General features: G+C 43.7%; 1 protein-coding gene across 1 annotated transcript in view; it reads right to left on the bottom strand.

Moving 5' to 3' along the window:
- Positions 1 to 20,042, bottom strand: part of F10 (coagulation factor X) — a 54,365-nt gene that overhangs the window by 14,958 nt on the left and 19,365 nt on the right. Inside the window, exon 6 of the mRNA XM_073664404.1 lies at positions 12,591 to 13,069. Coding sequence (XP_073520505.1) covers positions 12,591 to 13,069 — 479 coding nt within the window. The remainder of the gene's footprint in view (positions 1 to 12,590; positions 13,070 to 20,042) is intronic.

Raw genomic sequence — 20,042 nt, 5'->3', positions numbered from 1 at the left:
CTGTGTATAGAATACCAATTTTTTTACTGCACCTAGTGAAGTAAAATCTTTTGGGCATAGCATCATTCTATTAGTCCATCTATACTGACCTCCATCAGGTTGCAAACTGAATATAATTTTTTTCTGCATCTAGCTCTGAAAAAATATTTGGGCTTCTAGCAGTGTGTGGGACTTGGTCTATTAGTCCATCTATACTGACCTCCATCAGGTTGCAAATTAAAAATAATTTTTTTCTTCATTTAGCTCTGAAAAAATATTTGGGCTTCTAGCAGTGTGTGGGACTTGTTCTATTAGTCCTTCTATACTGACCTCCAGCAGGTTGCAAATTGAATATAATTTTTTTCTGCATCTAGCTCTGAAAAAATATTTGGGCTTCTAGCGGTGTGTGGGACTTGGTCTATTAGTCCATCTATACTGACCTCCATCAGGTTGCAAATTAAAAATAATTTTTTTCTGCATCTAGCTCTGAAAAAATATTTGGGCTTCTAGCAGTGTGTGGGACTTGGTCTATTAGTCCATCTATACTGACCTCCATCAGGTTGCAAATTAAAAATAATTTTTTTCTTCATTTATCTCTGAAAAAATATTTGGGCTTCTAGCAGCGTGTGGGACTTGTTCTATTAGTCCATCTATACTGACCTCCATCAGGTTGCAAATTAAAAATAATTTTTTTCTGCATCTAGCTCTGAAAAAATATTTGGGCTTCTAGCAGTGTGTGGGACTTGGTCTATTAGTCCATCTATACTGACCTCCATCAGGTTGCAAATTAAAAATAATTTTTTTCTGCATCTAGCTCTGAAAAAATATTTGGGCTTCTAGCAGTGTGTGGGACTTGGTCTATTAGTCCATCTATACTGACCTCCATCAGGTTGCAAATTGAATAAAAAAATTTTCTGCATCTAGCTCTGAAAAAATATTTGGGCTTCTAGCGGTGTGTGGGACTTGGTCTATTAGTCCATCTATACTGACCTCCATCAGGTTGCAAATTAAAAATAATTTTTTTCTGCATCTAGCTCTGAAAAAATATTTGGGCTTCTAGCAGTGTGTGGGACTTGGTCTATTAGTCCATCTATACTGACCTCCATCAGGTTGCAAATTAAAAATAATTTTTTTCTTCATTTAGCTCTGAAAAAATATTTGGGCTTCTAGCAGTGTGTGGGACTTGTTCTATTAGTCCTTCTATACTGACGTCCAGCAGGTTGCAAATTGAATATAATTTTTTTCTGCATCTAGCTCTGAAAAAATATTTGGGCTTCTAGCGGTGTGTGGGACTTGGTCTATTAGTCCATCTATACTGACCTCCATCAGGTTGCAAATTAAAAATAATTTTTTTCTGCATCTAGCTCTGAAAAAATATTTGGGCTTCTAGCAGTGTGTGGGACTTGGTCTATTAGTCCATCTATACTGACCTCCATCAGGTTGCAAATTAAAAATAATTTTTTTCTGCATCTAGCTCTGAAAAAATATTTGGGCTTCTAGCAGTGTGTGGGACTTGGTCTATTAGTCTATCTATACTGACCTCCATCAGGTTGCAAATTAAAAATAATTTTTTTCTTCATTTAGCTCTGAAAAAATATTTGGGCTTCTAGCAGTGTGTGGGACTTGTTCTATTAGTCCTTCTATACTGACCTCCAGCAGGTTGCAAATTGAATATAATTTTTTTCTGCATCTAGCTCTGAAAAAATATTTTGGCTTCTAGCGGTGTGTGGGACTTGGTCTATTAGTCCATCTATACTGACCTCCATCAGGTTGCAAATTAAAAATAATTTTTTTCTGCATCTAGCTCTGAAAAAATATTTGGGCTTCTAGCGGTGTGTGGGACTTGGTCTATTAGTCCATCTATACTGACCTCCATCAGGTTGCAAATTAAAAATAATTTTTTTCTGCATCTAGCTCTGAAAAAATATTTGGGCTTCTAGCAGTGTGTGGGACTTGGTCTATTAGTCCATCTATACTGACCTCCATCAGGTTGCAAATTGAATAAAAAAATTTTCTGCATCTAGCTCTGAAAAAATATTTGGGCTTCTAGCGGTGTGTGGGACTTGGTCTATTAGTCCATCTATACTGACCTCCATCAGGTTGCAAATTAAAAATATTTTTTTTCTGCATCTAACCCAGCCAATAGTTTTGGCCTAATACCACAGTTTGGCCACTCAGCTCTGCTCGGTTACCATCCATTGTTTTTTTGTGCAAACAACTCCAGAGTTGTGAATTAGTTAACCACCAAAATGAGTGGAAAAAGGCCTGCTGCTGGTGGAAAGGGGAATAGGCGTGTTGGGAAGGGGAAAAAAGGTTGTGTCCGTGGGGTAGGTGCAGAAGAAAGACCATCTTCCAGCCAAACTAAAATGTCTACTTCTTTTAGCGGACAATGTGATAAGATCCCTTTCTTACGGCCACGCCAATCGCTACAAATTCCAGATGAGGCACAAAAACAGCAGGTGCTTCAACGGATATCAAGTGCTCCTTTAAGTGGGCTCTCCTCCACATCAACTTCAACATCACAAATACTCCAGTCCTCAAAGGTGTCACCCAAATCGCACTTGCTTCCTCACAGCTCCCAAATCTCCAGCTGCCCGTCTGAGTATGAGGTAGAACAGATGGTTGAGTCTGCAGAGCTGTTTACTCATACTATAGCCTGGGAATCAGAGGTCGACTCCAGCGCTTCTGTGAATCCAGACGAGGAAATGATCTGCACTGATGCCCAGAATCTTTATGAGTCGGATCCAGGACCAGACGCAGAAGGTTCTGACCATAATGTAGACCCTCATTCCCAAACTGTAACTCCTGTTGGTGGAGACAATGAGGAAGACGATGATAAGACTCAAATACCTGATTGGAGCGACAACTTTAGTTTTTTGTCAGGGCAGGAACAGGTTGGCTCTGAGGACGACGGGTGTGATAACGCACAGGGTGATGATGATGAGGTCGGAGATCCCACTTACTGTCAACCCACAGTCAGCCAAGAGATGAGGTCAGCAGAGGAGGTGGAGGAAGATGCTAGTGACGACGAGGTCAGGTTGCGCCTTCCTGGACAGAGACGTAGTACTGGAAGCACGTCAACAACTGCATCCTCAAACACAACTCTGCCTCTCACCACAAGTCGTGGTGGCTCTTCAGGTCGCATGGGTGCTAAGCCTTGCATAGCCTGGGCATTTTTTCAGATCGATAAAGATGACCCAACTCGTGTTATCTGTAACATTTGTCAGCAAAAGCTAAGTAGAGGCCAAAAAATACATAGTTTGAGTACTTCATGCATGAACCGGCACATGGACATGAAGCATAAGTTGCAGTGGGAAGCTCAGTGTGCTACAATGCGGTCTAGCCGGCCGGGCCAACCACCGTCTGCCATATCTTGTGCATCCGCGGCCTCTTCATCCTCTGTGACTGGGGGGACAGCAGTCACACCTGTTTTGGGGCGCAGACCTGCCACCTCTTTACCCGCAACAGCCAGCGTGATTGGCAGGTCATCATTTTCTTTGGAGGTGGTAACACCAGCTGGTCTTGAGCGCTGTCCGACATTGATAGCACCACCTTTGGATCAAGGCAACCTAACATGTCCGCCTGCATCTTCCTCACAGACCGGCAGTTTGCCGGGGACACCCTTATCAACCCCGTCTAAGCACAATAGCCAGCCCTCGGTCCCTCAGATGTGGACAAGTAAAAGACCATTTCCTCCTAGCCATGAGAAAGCTAAGAGGTTGAATTTCACCATCTGCAAGCTCTTGGCTACAGAAATGCTGCCTTTCCGCCTGGTGGACACAGAGGATTTTCGAGACCTTATGTCCGTCGCAGTGCCCCAGTACCAGATGCCCAGTCGGCACTACTTCTCAAAGAAAGGTGTGCCTGCGCTCCACCAGCATGTCGCACACAACATCACCGCTTCTTTGAGAAACTCTGTGTGTGACAGGGTGCATTTCACCACAGACACTTGGACGAGTAGGCATGGACAGGGGCGTTACATGTCGCTGACTGGGCACTGGGTAACTATGGTGACAGCAGGACAAGGGGCTGCTGTCCAAGTCTTGCCGTCCCCACGAGTTGTGCGTCAATCCTCTTTATGTCATTTTTCCTCCACTGCTTCTGCCTCCTCAACCTCCTCTCGGTCTTCCACCTGCACCCAAAGCCTGTCTGGTCATGCCACAAGCTTTCTAACTGCGCAGAAGGGATCCTGCACACCTCCTTACTATGCTGGCAGTAGGGCTCAACGTCATCAGGCGGTTTTTACATTGAAATGTCTGGGAAATGTGAGTCACACAGCTGAGGAGTTGTGGTCAGCTCTGGAGAACCAATTTCATGAATGGTTGTCTCCACTGGACCTGAAACCAGGGAAGGCCGTGTGCGACAATGCTGCAAACCTGGGTGCGGCCCTTCGCCGGGGCAATGTCACACACGTGCCTTGTATGGCTCACGTGTTGAACCTGGTTGTCCAGCAATTTTTAGCCCACTATCCCAGACTAGATGGCCTTCTGCAGAGGGCACGGTCGCTGTGTGCTCACTTCCGCCGTTCGCATCCCGCAGCTCAGCGACTTACATCTCTACAGAAGTCGTTGGGCCTGCCACTTCACCGGCTAAAATGCGATGTGCCTACCCGGTGGAATTCAACTCTGCACATGTTGCAGCGACTGTGGCAGCACCGACAAGCCCTGGTGCAATACGTTCTGACGTATAGCCTGGGCCAACGAGATTCAGAGGTGGGGCAAATCACGCTGGAGGAGTGGTCTCAGATCAGGGACCTATGCACCCTTCTGCACAGTTTTGAAATGGCGACGAAGATGTTTAGTGCTGACGATGCCATTATCAGCATGACTATTCCGGTGATTTACATGCTGGAGCACATGTTAAACAGAATTCGGAGTCAGGTGGTGGCACAAGAGGAGGTGGAGGAAGTAGAGGAGGAGGAGTTGTATGCGGAAGGGCTAACATCTGCAAGGTCCAGACGGTCGGCAGCACCAGGGCGGCAGGCATGTGAGGGTGGGGGAGATGATTTTACCAGGGCGCATGGTAGCAGCCAAACTAGTGAGGAAGGTGCAGGAGCCCAGGAAGAAGTGGAGGACGAACTGATGGAAGACTCATCAGATGAGGGAGACCTTGATCACATTTCTGTTGTGCGAGGTTGGGGGGAGAGGACAGAGGAAGGAAGCATGATTGTTACCTCGCCACCAACGCAACAGGGACTTGGTGCTCCTGGATGCGCAACACACATGAGTGCCTTCTTGCTGCACTACCTGCAACATGACCCTCGAATTGTGAGAATTAGAAATAATCCTGACTACTGGGTTGCCACACTGTTAGATCCCCGGTACAAAAGTAAATTTGCAGAAATTATTCCTGCCATAGAAAGGGATGCACGCATGCAGGAGTATCAGCAGAGACTGTTGCAGAATCTTACATGTGCTTTTCCACAAAATACCAGTGGTGCACGTAGTGAATCTCACAGTTCCAACTTGCCAACCGTGGGACCGTCAAGTGTTCAGCACTCAAACCGTAACAGAACCACAGTATCTGCTGGTAACATCAATTTTGCGGAATCATTTCACCACTTTTTTAGCCCATCCTTTGCAAGGCCACAGGAGACAAGAAGTCTGACACATAGTCAACGCCTAGAGACGATGGTACAGGAGTATCTCCAAGTAAACATTGAAGCCACGACTGTGTCACTGGACCCTTGCTCTTTTTGGGCTTCCAATCTGGATAAATGGCCGGAGCTAGCCACTTACGCCTTGGAGATCTTGTCATGCCCCGCAGCCAGCGTTCTGTCTGAACGTGTGTTCAGCGCTGCTGGTGGTGTGCTGACAGATAAGCGCACGCGGCTCTCCACTGATAATGTAGACAGACTCACGTTCATAAAGATGAACAAATCATGGATCCGAAACGACTTTTCTACCCCTGTGTCATCCTGGGGAGAGTAAAAGCTTGATGATTGGTTAAAATCACCCTACCAACCGTTTTAAGCTTTCAAATTACTAATCATGTTTATCTGTATCTTGACTGGAAAATAATTTGGGCTTTGTAGCAGTGTGCAGCACTGATCCTATTAGGCCATCTATAATAAGCTTCACCAGATTTCAAATTAAAAATAATTTTTAGCTGCATCTAGCCCGGAAAATAATTTTGGGGCTCCGAGATGCGCAAGACACATAAGTGCCTTCTTGCTGCACTACCTGCAGCATGACCCTCATATTGTCAGAATTCGAAGTAATCATGACTACTGGGTTGCCACACTCTTAGATCCCCCAAACTTTTCGATCAACCTTTTCATTTTAATAAAGACCAAAAAAATGGTCATTTTTGAAATTATAAGCATTAGCAGGTTGTTAGAAACTGAAATCAAACAGTTTTCAACTCAAAACTTTATTCTAGGTGATGTTACATTTTCACATAGGACCCCTTGTTCAAAAGGAGCTTCTGAACTCTCTCGTCCATTGAATTTGTCAGGTTTTGGATGGTTTCTGCTTCAATTGTTTTGCATGAGGACAGAATACCCTCCCAGAGCTGTTGCTTAGATGTGAACTGCCTCCCGCCATCATAGACACTCCTTTTAATGATGCTCCAAAGGTTCTGAATGGGGTAGAGGTCAGGGGAGCATGGGGGTCACACCATAAGTTTGTCCCCTTTTATGCCCATATCAGCCAGAGATGCAGATGTTTTATGTGCAGCATGAGATGGTGCATTATCATGCAGAAAAATGATCTTGCTGTGAAATACACGGTTCTTCTTCTTGAACCATGGCAGGAAGTGCTGTTTGAGAAAATCCACATACATTATGGAGTTCATCTTTAGCGCCTTCAGGGATCCTAAAGGGGCCGACAATCTCTCTCCCCATGATTCCAGCCCAAAACATTACTCCACCTCCTCCTTGTTGGCGCTGTAGCCGTGTTTGCGTGGGGTGTCCATCAACCAGCCATCCTCCACTCCATTCATCTGGACCATCGAGCGCTGCACGGCACTCATCCGTGAACAAAACAGTTTTGAAATCAGTCTTCATGTAATGTTTGGCCCACTGGAGCCGTTTCTGCTTGTGTGAAGTGGATAGAGGAGATCGACAGGATGGCGTATGCACAGCTGCAAACCTCTGAAGGACCCTGCATCTTGTTGTTCGGGGGACGTTGGAGGCACAAGCAGCTTCAAAAACTTGTCTGCTGCTATGACAAGGCTTTTTTGCCGCTGCTCTTTCAACCTGACGTAATTGCCTGTAGGAAAGAGTCCTCAATTTGCCCTTATCAGCACGCACACGTGTGTACTGTGAATCAGCTACATACTTCTTGATTGCCAAGACACTTCATCCTGATCATCGCACAATGTTGATTGTAGTCATGCCTTGACCTAAACACTCCACAATTTGTTGCTTCTCAGCAGCCGACACATCCTTTTTCTTTCCCATTTTGGCAGACAATGTAGGCTGCTTAATAATGTGAGAGAGCCTTCTTAAGTAGTCTTGCCTTTCATTGGACACACCTGCCAAACTAATTAGCACAGGTGTCTGCAATTGCTTACAGTGATATAAAGAGCCCTGACACACATCACCATCAATGAGTTTAACTGACAAACAAACAAATTCTTCCCTTATCACTCCTAAACACTTTTTGCATAATAATTTGGAACGCGGTGTACATGTGCTTTTCCACAAAACACCAGTGGTTCACGTAGTGAATCTTACAGTTCTAACTTGCCAACCGTGGTCTGTATGGAATTGTTCAATAAAGGGCCCAAAATTAAGATAACATAGATGGGAGAGGTCTCTATGAATAGGAATTCCTAAGTATTTGATACCCTGTGAGGGCCAGGCAAAGGGAAAGTTGGACTGGATGGAATCCTATATGGATTTAGGGAGGGAGACATCGAGGGCCTCAGACTTCGCTGCATTGATTTTAAAATTTTACCATGTAACAAAGTGATCTATTTCAGCCATAACAGCAGGGATGGATATATGTGATTGAGTGATATATACTAGGACATCATCAGCAAATAGAGAGCACTTGTACTCGGTGCCTCCCACCTCAATCCACCTAATATTGGGGTTATGGCGAATTGATGAGAGCAGGTGCTCCGTCACTAGGATGTATAAGAGAGGGGACAGAGGACATCCCTGCCTTGTCCCATTGGTGATTGTGAAAGGTGATGAAAATGTTCTGACGCACCCCCTGGGCCTTGGGACACCCGGAGCCGGACCCTTTTTGGTGGATGCTGGTGGTTGTAGTCTTCGTGGCGGCGATCCGGTTCCGTGGCTCAGGGCGGTCAAACCAGTGGCGGAACTATTTATGTGGTTTTGATGTTTAAATGTCCGACTACGCCACCCGTGGATTGCGGTCAGAGTGAACCGCCGCTACAGGGCAGACCGCTAAGGCTGGTGTTGTGGGTGCAGCAGAGCGTAGCATAACTCCCCACGGGAGGAGTATAGCCTCAGGGCAGTGTATGCGGAGGATGGGGGTGATGGTGCAGGGCAGCAGCAGTAACGACACGGAGTCAGTGATGCAGTTCAGGGCCTTTACTCACAGTTCTTATTATCCAGACCACGTCTGCAGGTAACGGCTGCCCACGTCGTACTGTGCTCACCAGGTGAGGGGCTCAGACAACTCCCAGATAACTTTGGAGCGCTTCACAGGACCCCCTTTGTGTGTCCTTTGTCTGGCCTTTCTTACCAACACTTCTGTCCGGCTGCCTCGGGCCTCCTCTTGGTAAACTTGGCGCCAGTTTCCCTGACCCTATGTGGTGCCTTCCTAGCGGGTGGAGCAAGGGGCTGCGCCACATAAAATGTCAGAGCCTCCGGTTTCTAGCTGAGGGTCGTTTCCTGCCTCCACTAGTTCGGGGACCGGTCTCCCCCTTTGGCCTGACCCCTCCACGCAGGTGGATTCGGGCGTGCGGTGGCGACTCGCCCGTCCGCACCCCTGGGATCCCTTCATTCCTCGTTCCTGGAGCCTTCTCCGCTCCTCTTCCTTCCTTCTCCCTCTTGCAGGCCTGGGCCTCTGTTACTAGGCCCGCCTCCGGAGCAGAGCTCATGCAGAGCCCCTGCTCCCTGCCACTTCTGCTCAGACTTCTCTGCACTGAACTAAGATGGTGCCCACCTTTTATACTCCCTTCTCAATGCACCCAGGAACTGCTTCCTCCCTGCTCCTGCACTGCAGGGTTCCCCTTCCTCAGTGTTCCCTCCCCCCACTCCAGCCAGGGACAGGGACTGTCGTGCCCATCTCAGGGGCATATTGGTCGCCCTGCCCCACGGCAATGTGGTGTAATGCATGCAGGTGTCGGGTCCTGATCCACACTCCATCCTTATCTGAGAGTGAGATATCACACCTCTGGGTGAGGTGCAATACGTCTGTAGCAACCGAGCCCTCGGTGCTACAGTTCCATTTATCTTCAGCCTAGGTGACGTATTGTGATACAGGGCCGTGATTTTGGCTATAAAAGGGTCCCCTAGACCCCTACCCCAAGCTTTTTAAGAGAATCATATATGGCGTGCCAGGAGACTCTATGGAATGCTTTCTCAGCATCCAACGAGAGTATCTACTTACAAATTTTTAACTGCATCTAGCCCAGGAAATACTTTGTGCCTAGTAGCAGTGTCTGCTAGTCAGCGGATTATCCCGGCTGTTAAGCAAGCTACACCACCTGTAGTTTGGACACTTAATTTTTTCAAAGGAAATGCTTCGGGACCACGGGATACTTAGTGAAGAGCATCAGGAGGCACCCCAAGGCATAGGGGCTGGGACTGGCACTAGGATGCCTTGCGGTGGACAGCCGAGCTCGATCCTTATAAAAGCTTTTTAACTGCAGCAGCTTTAGTGGACGCTACTGGAGCTGGAATTACGCGGCTGCTGGCATGAGACTTGCCCTCCAATAGATCCTTGTAAATGGATTTAAAGTGTATTCATTCAAATTAGAGGGACAATTTAAATTAAAAAGCTTAGAGCTGCCTCCACCACAGGGGGGCTCTCTCGACCCACCAGCGGACAGGCACCAGTATTGGGAGAGGGGGGCTGGCCGTCAGGGTTCACCGCGGCTCTGGCACAAACCCGGCGACACGGAGGTGGCACGGGCAGGAGCGGACTGGCCGTCTCGGCTTCTCACTTTTTGGATTTTAGAAGGGCATGACATGCCTATATCTGTGTCTCCCCCTCCTTTTACTCCTCCACCTCTTTTCTTTTCACATGACTATATGTACTTGTCACTTTTCCATGTGTTAGTTGTGTCTTCTGAGCAGTTTGTCAGCTTTTGGACACCTTTGAAGGTGTTTTCTATGTGTTTCTATGTGTTTTTGTTTGCCTGCCATTGGTTTTAACGGTGTTCGAAGGTGTTCGACGAACAGTTCGACGAACAGTTCGGCGAACACACGGGTGTTCGACGAACCGAACCGAACTCGAACACTACGGGGGTGGCTCAACACTAGTCACCATCCACAGCCCCGACGCACGGAAGCCCGACGGGATGCGGCCGGAGCAGGACGGCACTGCGCATGCGCGGCTCAGCGGCAGCCATGACAAGTAAGGGATGAAGTGAGGGCACAGAGATACAACTAAATGTATGTAACAAAGCACAGTATACAAGAGAGGGAAAACAGTGAATCAATATATAGAAAACGACTGTCACCCTAATCGGGAGAGACACCAGTACAGTATAAACATATATACAGATGCAATGCGCATGCGCAGTGCCGTCCTGCTCCGGCCGCGTCCCGTCGGGCGTCGGGGCTGTGGATGGTGACGTCACTAGTTGCACGTCCCTGCCCATGGTTCTGTCGGGAAACTGGCCGGATGTGACGCGTTGCGGGGGGACGTCCTGTCACTCCGCATGCGCTGCAGTAATCAGCGCTGTCACCTGCATTCAGTCTGTGCAGGAGATAAAATGGTGCTTATTCGTTCCACAACCACCGCCCCCCGAAGAAGCCACGCGAAACGCGCGTCGGGGCTGCATAGTGGCTTAGTGGTAATTTTTGTACCTTATGGGTGAGCACTCTGGTTCTACTTGTGATCGCTATTTCTGCCTGTTCAACTTCTTTCAGTGACTCTTTATGATTGCTTCTCTCTGTGTGGAGGTACCTACCTTGGGGAGACCATTTTAACTCCATACAGTGCCTCTTGCTACTTTTTTACTGTACACATGTACTATAGACTATGATATGCTATAGTTGAATAGGGTCAGCCAGTTGTTCCCCTAGGACCCACTTATTTATTGCAGCTCTGCACTTGTGTGTATCCTTACCTCATAAGATCTATTTTCTTAACTTTGTTATGTGATTTTATCTTATCTATGAAATAAAGTGTTTTTTATATATTAATATGGATTTACATTTGATTTGGGAAATTACTCCAATTTTGTAGGCTGTATATTTAACTTGGGAGTACCCTGACCACAGTTATGCTATATATCCATACAGTTCGGTCTGTCTATTTATATTCATTGTGGTAATGTCTAGAACCAAAATTAGAAAAATGTTGTCTCTGTCTAAATATATATGGACCTAACTGTAATTCTTCACTTTTCCATTAGGTCTATGAAATCACGTGATTGAAAACTAGCTAGCTGAATCTTTCTAAGCTGTGTGTAGAAACAGGAGGTCAATTTTCCCTGCATGACTCATGAGTCACTGCAAAAGTCCCTAGCAGGGGGGAGGAGGCAGTAGCTGGGTTAGGAGTTAAAGAGGGGAATGATTTCTACAGGGACAAGAGACTTCCTGCTTTTACATAGAGCAGAGAAAAGAGAACAATTAGCTGGATAGAAAGGCAAAATGAGCAATTGTAACTACACAGTGCTATATAATATGATGATTGCAACATATTAAGAAGATAAAAACGTTGATGGGAAGAGTGCTTCTTTAATTATTAAAAAAATAACAAACAGAGGGATACTCACTCGTGGATCCAGAGCAGGCTGTTCCACTGGTTTGCGCCAGCTTCAGTATCAATTACTTTGCTGTCGGTGATTGACTGCAGCAGTGAAATGTTTCTCTGATGACATGTTATTGCAGTCAACTGACTGCTGAAGTCAATCACAGGCTTCAACGTTCCTGTGACATCCAGGTGGAGCCATAGCCGATCAGAATAAAGCTCTTCACAGGACTCCAAAGGTTGTGTACCCATTGTTAAGGGGAATCTGTCATCAGATTTTTTTACACTCCATCTGAGAGTAGCATGATGTAGAGACCCTGGTTCCAGAGATGTATCACTTAATTTTCTAGTTGCTGCAGTTTTGATTTTGATGAAATCACTGTTTTATCTTCTGGAGATCTCCCAGTTCTCGGAATGCTGAGCTACATATAATCCCGCCGACACCACTGATTCACAGCTTTCTGTGTACACTGTCCATAGGCTGAAAACTGCTAATGGTTTTGGTGGAGTTATACAGAGCTCATGAGTATGGAGGACTACAGGACAGCAGGTTAACTAGTCCTCCAGTGAAAATCTCCTGCTGATAAAACAGTGATTTTAACAAAACTACAGCAAGCAGCCCAGTAAAAGACAGATTGCTTGAATCAGGGTCTCTGCCCCTACATCATGGTGCTCTCAGATTAGGTAGTAAAAACTTGGTGACAGTCCCTTTAATAGTTGTGTTGTATAAATATTAATTTAATCTATTTCACATTACTTATCACTTACCTGCCATGGACATTCCCCGAACTTGCAGTCTTTTCCACCTACAATTCTCTCATTTGGGTTATCAAATGTCTCTGATTCATACAAAGGCAGTTCAGGAAGGACATCTTCACTAGCTGGTACTGAGTCGGGTTGGACATCTTCTTTGGGTGGTACTGAGTCAGGTTGGACAACTTCTTTGGGTGGTAGTGAGTCAGGTTGGACATCTTCTTTAGGTGGTACTGAGTCAGGTTGGGCATCTTCTTTGGGTTGTCCTGAGTTAGGTTGGGCATCTTTCTTGGGTGGTACGGATTCAGGTTGGACATTTTCCTTTGGTGGTGCAGAGTTAGATTGGACACCTTCACTGAGTGGTGCAGAGTCAGCAGGATTTTTAGTAGGGATGCTAATCTGAGAACCATCTGTATGCTTTTTAGGATTTTCTTTTTCTTCCGGTGCTGACCTCTTGGCTCTGAAGGCCGTTCTCTTCCCGCAGGGATACGGTTCTGTAACACACAGTCAAGATTTATAAAATTAGAAAAATGCACAAATTCTGACAATGAGGGCACACGGTAAAATAGAGGGAATATCCACCCAAATAGTACTAGTAGTTCACAGCTAAAACAGGAGAGAATACATTTAAAAAGAATGTATTCTTGTATATTTTTAATAGTGGCTATAAAGTTTGTCTTTGTTAGGACGTAACCCTTTATCCTAACAGCAAAATAGGAGGCAGAGGGAAAGTAGTGTCACATACCTGTAAGTGCAGATTGTACATGTTTATGTCCAAATAATATGAGGGCGAATCATAGGTGCAACAAATCCTGAGTCCTTTTATCTTGGTATTAAACATTAGTAACAAAAAAAAAGAGAAAAAGCCAGCTCACCAATGCAGCAATATGTCCTCCGGAGCCCAGAACATACCCACTGCCATGGACATTGAACGTTTAAAGGGGTTTTCCCAAAAAGTACATTTAAATCAATAGATCTTTGAATAATAATAAGTTCCACAATTGGATGTGTTAAAAAATGTTCCTGTGCTGAAATAATCTTATAAATGTGCCCCTTCTGTGTATTGTGTAATGGCTGTGTCTGACCCTACAGGAACATGGTCTGATCATACCACAGCTCCTGGGCAGGGAGGAAGCAAAATAATATACAGACAGGACAGCACGGGATCGCAACTGATTCTTTTTGTGAGGCAAAACATTTCATTAAGAAATCACTGACTGAGGACCTATATACTCCACTAAATTAAATAAATTCACTGACTGTGGTGGGCTAGAATTTTAAAAATTCACTTTAATTGAAAACAATTAAAAATAGTACTATCTGATCCACCATACTTTTCATGCAGTCTGTCCAATATGACTCATTATTATTTGTCAATATAAGATACTAACAATTTAAAAATTCTAAGCCGTGTGCATTATATCATTATAATATACTCCCTTTGGGACAATAAATCCAATGTTCTACTCTAACAAGATTTAAGAATCCAAGGTACTTTTTAAAAGTGCTTTCACATCAAATCAAGCTACTCCCAGTGTGTTTCCAATTCAGCCCATACACACTCATATGAATAGCTCGGGATCTTGATTATTGCACTTTGCCCTTCTCCATATTATTTTTGTTACTGTCCCTTTAAATTTTAACAAAAAGGTATTATATCCAAAATTTCCTCCTAAATATCTTCTTCTCACACGCTTAATCCATAAAACTGCTCTAATAAAGGCTCCTTAAGAAACATTTTACTGCAGCCTATTACTCCATTACACCACTGTGTAATTTCTTTCCCTGACTCATGTGCTCTAATATATCACATGCAGATAAACGGTCTCCCTAATTTCATTCATGTTCTTACTGGAACAATCTAAATTCAGGACACTGGGGATGCTTCCTCAAGGCCCTCTTCTTCCTCTACCTCTACTTCTTCCTATTTCCCTGGGGAGATCTCAAGCGCGCAGTTCATGCTAAGCAGCCCAGGAATTTGCCAAGAAGAATGGGCAGCTTTACCATCTGAGAAAATAAAGAACCTCATCCACAACTACCACAAAAGACTTCAAGCTGTCATTGATGTTAGAGGGGGCAATACACGGTATTAAGAATTGGGGTATGTGAACTTTTGATAAGGGTCATTTGGATGTTTTTGGTTGTCATTAGGATTTAAAAAGAGAAAATACAGTAGTTTGACAATTAATGGCTTCACCCAACCAATAACCATGAATGGAGAAAAAGTTTTTCTGCTATCATTCATATTCTCTGAAACAAGGCCAAGAAAGGAAAAATTCAGCCGGGGTATGTAAACTTTTGAGCACAACTGTATGTCCGAGACACAATAGACGTCCTTAGGATACTAGAAGATCTACAAGTGGAGGATGGAGTGTTCCTTGGAAGTCTTGATGTGGAGGCTCTTTATAGCTCAATCACACATGAGGCAGGCTGCAGTGCAGTGGAGCACTTTTTGAGTACTAGGCGAACGCATCTCAGACGACACTATTCCCTAATAATGAATCTCCTGAAGTTTGTTCTATGTTGGAACTTTTTTCTCTTCAATGGGTGGTACTTCCACCAGCTCAGGGGTACAGCTATGGGGAGCCCTTGTGCTTCCACATATGCTAATTTATTCCTGGGCTGGTGGGAGGAGGTTCTAGTCTTTAGTAAAGAACAAGAGGAGTGGACGTAAAAAATATTGTTATGGATATGATATATAGATGAAGTCCTTATCCTCTGGACTGGAACGATTGGGCAGTTTGACAAATCTGTATTAGCCCTTAATAAAGATAAAGGGATCACCAGCTCACCTGAGTATTAGCGTCTTGGGGCACGGAGCACGAGGAACCACTTCGGAGCTCATGCAGAAGAAAAACGGAAAAAAGCTCCAGCCACAGGTAAGTCCCAAAAAGATAGTTTTCTTTATTGAATTAAGATACAGATGCCATAGCACATGTCCATAAAAGCAACGCGTTTCGAACACAAATGTTGCGTTCTTTATCCAAACTACATACAAATGGTGGATATCCAATATATATATATAAACAGACCAATAAAAACACAGCAATCAAATCACGTGGCAATTAAAAGTACGACATGCTATAGGATAATGACCATACTGCAATGAGCAAAAAACAATGCTACAGTTATACACACACAAGCGAAATAATTATTTCAAATATATGGATCAAAAAAATACCAAATAATTAATGATAATGAAAAAGAAGTTCTCGTCGCATGTTGAGACCATCGGGGTGACATGTGTTGAGGAAATACATCCAAAAAGCCTCTCGATCCAAGAGATGTCTTCGATTGTCGCCACCTCTTGGATTTAGTGTTAAACATTCAATTCCATATACCTGGAGAGAAGAGGTGTTCCTGTTCCATAACAGGAACACCTCTTCTCTCCAGGTATATGGAATTGAATGTTTAACACTAAACGCAACATTTGTGTTCGAAATGCGTTGTTTTTATGGACATGTGCTATGGCATCTGTATCTTAATTCAATAAAGAAAACTATCTTTTTGGGACTTACCTGTGGCTGGAGCTTTTTTTCGTTTTTCTTCTGCATTAACCCTTAATAACAACAAGGTGGGCTTAAGACTTACCTCCATGATACATCATTGTCGATTATCATTTTTGGACATCCTTATTCAAAAAGACTTTGGGGGTCGTTTGGTCACTGACCTATATAGAAAATCAACGGACATAAATAACATCCTACAGTGGAAGAGTCATCATCATGCCTTTAAAACGTGGAATCCCAAAAGGGCAGTTCTTAAGATTAAGACGGAACTGCTCCTCTTTCTTGGATTTTGAAAAAGGAGCAAAAGAATTGGAAAGAAGATTCATCAAGCGGGGATATCCTAATAACATATTGGTACCGGCATACCATCATGCAAGAGTGGCCAATAGAACTTCTCTACTGGTCCCAAAATTGAAAGAAAACAATGAGGGTATTATTTGATTGATAGACCTGTATGATCATAAAGCATAGGATGTGATGGAAGTCTTAAATAAATATTGGGCTGTCCTTAAGATGGACCCCGATCTGAGGGATTGCGTAACCACCAAAGCATCGGTTACTTACCTGTTATGCAAGATGTGGGAAAGACTAAGTGCAACACAAAGGGATGAGGGGAAGGTAGCTCAGACACTAGGGAAAGGGGGAGTGGAGACCTAATAGGCTGATCTGATATCACCCTGTCTCCCCTATCATCCCTATATTGGTTCCTCACCAATTGCCTCACAGGAATCTAAAACCCTGTATTTCCCTAGAGCTAGGCCCTGGATAGGGAAGGGGGGACGAGCACTAGTCAGTCCCCACTAACAACTAAAGACAAGAGGGGATACAGACACGGGGGAAGTAACTTAGCTTAAGCCTACTTCAGAGAGATTACACACATGACCTCTTAGCACCAGAGACTAAGTAAGCAAACTGCAACAGCTCAAAGCCTTCACAAAGGGTCATGTGAATATCACCGACGCCTCCCTATAGCAAACTGAAAGTATTTAAACACCTAGGTCAGGGTGTTAATTAGAGCAGGAGGAAGGTAGTCACTGGGTCCTAGAGTGAGACAGATTCTAAGAAGAGATCTCTTGCAACCAACTGCAGGGTGACTGTCTGTCACATCGACACACCCGTGACATTACCGTCATGGACGGAATTTAAAGGATCGGCTGGTTCATAGCCATCTACAACCAAAGCAAGCTGATCCAACATGGCTTAACATGTGCCCTTCAGAGATGAAGGGCAAATATAGATGTGAATAATGTAAGGCATGTGAATCAGTGGATAAAAAGGGCTCATTTACAAGTGACACCACTGGAAAAAACTTCTACAACCGGGAATTTATTAACTGTCGTACAGAGGGTTTGGTGTATTTGGCAAAATGTGACTGCCCTAAAAGATATGTCAGCAAAACTAGCTGACGATTTAGAAGAATATTAGAATATCTGGGAGATATTCGGAAGAAAGAAGATACTTCCATCTCAAGACATATATGGGAAAAACATAGAGGAAATTATAAGGCAATTAAATTTCATGGTATTGAGAAGGTAAGAGCATCCCCTAGAGGAGGAGACTTGGACAATAAGATTCTAAGAAAGGAAGCGCAATGGATTTATAGGTTAAAAACGGTTACTCCATTAGGTCTGAATGAGAACATCTCATACACCCCTTTTATTTAAACTTTCTAAATGACTGTACTCTATTGATCAGTGGATAATCAATTGAGTCTGGATATCAAAAGCAACATAATATTCAACTGGAATAGCGCATAAGTGAGATTTCTTATTATCATGATATATATTCGGCCCAATGGGATGTATAATTTATCAAGAGTGATTATTTGTAATTTTTTTGAATTGTGTGGGAGTGTAGGATTCATGTTCTTTTTAATATATGATAGATCTGGAGAGTTTAGTTATATCAAGGGCGTTAACATATTGCCAATTATGATTAACCTGATCTGTGTCTATCAGACTTTTAGAATTGTGCGTTGGTATACGTGCTAGACCCTGATGGATAGCGTAGAGTATAAGTAAGACAGTGGGAAGTACAGTACAGACCAAAAGTTTGGACACACCTTCTCATTTAAAGATTTTTCTGTATTTTCATGACTATGAAAATTGTACATTCACACTGACGGCATCAAAACTATGAATTAACACATGTGGAATTATATACTTAACAAAAAAGTGTGAAACAACTGAAAATATGTCTTATATTCTAGGTTCTTCAAAGTAGCCACCTTTTGCTTTGATGACTGCTTTGCACACTCTTGGCATTCTCTTGTCACTCTCTAACTCAGTAACATAACATAAGACAAACCTCCTGATGTGCCCATAGATCAATGGATGAAACGCGTCGAGGAGGAGAGTATAGGGAGTTCAAGAATTGAGAATATAGTATGTCCCAGTGAGAACATGAATGAAATTAGGGACAGTAATAGAAGTAATATGGAGAAGAGCAAAGTGCAATAATCAAGATTCCGAGCTATTTATATGAGTGTGTATGGGCTGAATTGGAAACACACTGGGAGTAGCTTGATTTGATGTGAAAGCACTTTTAATAAGCACCTTGGATTCTTAAATCTTGTTAGAGTAGAACATTGGATTTATTGTCCCAAAGGGAGTATATTATAATGATATAATGCACACGGCTTAGAAGTTTTAAATTGTTAGTATCTAATATTGACCAATAATATTGAGTCATATTGGATAGACTGCATGAAAAGCATGGTGGATCAGATAGTACTATTTTAAATGGTTTTCAATAAAAGTGAATTTTTAAAATACTAGACCACCACAGTCAGTGAATTTAAAACATTTCATTCCCTGTTTTTAAGCATTGTTTTAACTCAAAGAATCAATCAGCTGCAATCCCAGGCTGTCCTGTCTGTATACACTTTTGCTTCCTCCCAGGAGCAGTGGTATGATCAGACCATGTTCCTGTACGGTCAGACACGGCCTTTACACTGTACAGAGCAGGGGAACTTTTATAAGATTAGTATATGGTAAAGAAGAATAGATAGCACTCACCAGTCTGTAAAACATCAGCCTTTATTTCATGTCATTAAAAACAAGAGGCAGAAGAGTCAGTGGAACACATCATGGACGACGGCCGTTTGGCATTTGTTTGCGCTTCTATGGGTCACTGAAATGACCAGTAGAAGCTCAAACAAGCGCAAAATGCCTCTCATTTTACTTACATGATAAAGGCTGATGTTTTACAGACCGGAGAGTGTTATCCATTCTTCTTTGCCATAAACTGTTCATCACTTTTTTCTTGAGATAAGCACCCGGTTTTTGTGGGATGAGGTGTCAATACTGCTGATCAAGGAGGTTCCATATACATACAGTACAGACCAAAAGTTTGGACACACCTTCTCATTTAAAGATTTTTCTGTATTTTCATGACTATGAAAATTGTACATTCACACTGAAGGCATCAAAACTATGAATTAACACATGTGGAATTATATACTTAACAAAAAAGTGTGAAACAACTGAAAATATGTCTTATATTCTAGGTGCTTCAAAGTAGCCACCTTTTGCTTTAGTGACTGTTTTGCACACTCTTGGCATTCTCTTGATGAGCTTCAAGAGGTAGTCACCGGAAATGGTCTTCCAACAATCTTGAAGGAGTTCCTAGAGATGCTTAGCACTTGTTGTCCCTTTTGCCTTCACTCTGCGGTCCAGCTCACCCCAAACCATCTCAATTGGGTTCAGGTCTGGTGACTGTGGAGGCCAGGTCATCTGGCGTAGCACCCCATCACTCGCCCTCTTGGTCAAATAGCCCTTACACAGCCTAGAGGTGTGTTTTGGGTCATTGTCCAGTTGAAAAATAAATGATGGTCCAACTAAACGCAAACCGGATGGAATAGCATGTCGCTGTAAGATGCTGTGGTAGCATGCTGGTTCAGTATGCCTTCAATTTTGAATAAATCCCCAACAGTGTCACCAGCAAAGCACCCCCACAC

This window comes from Phyllobates terribilis, unplaced genomic scaffold, assembly GCF_046119375.1.
Source record: "Phyllobates terribilis strain yellow unplaced genomic scaffold, ASM4611937v1 Scaffold_2__4_contigs__length_985480577, whole genome shotgun sequence".
Classification (NCBI taxonomy): domain Eukaryota; kingdom Metazoa; phylum Chordata; class Amphibia; order Anura; family Dendrobatidae; genus Phyllobates; species Phyllobates terribilis.
This window is presented reverse-complemented; position numbering and strand designations above follow the sequence as displayed.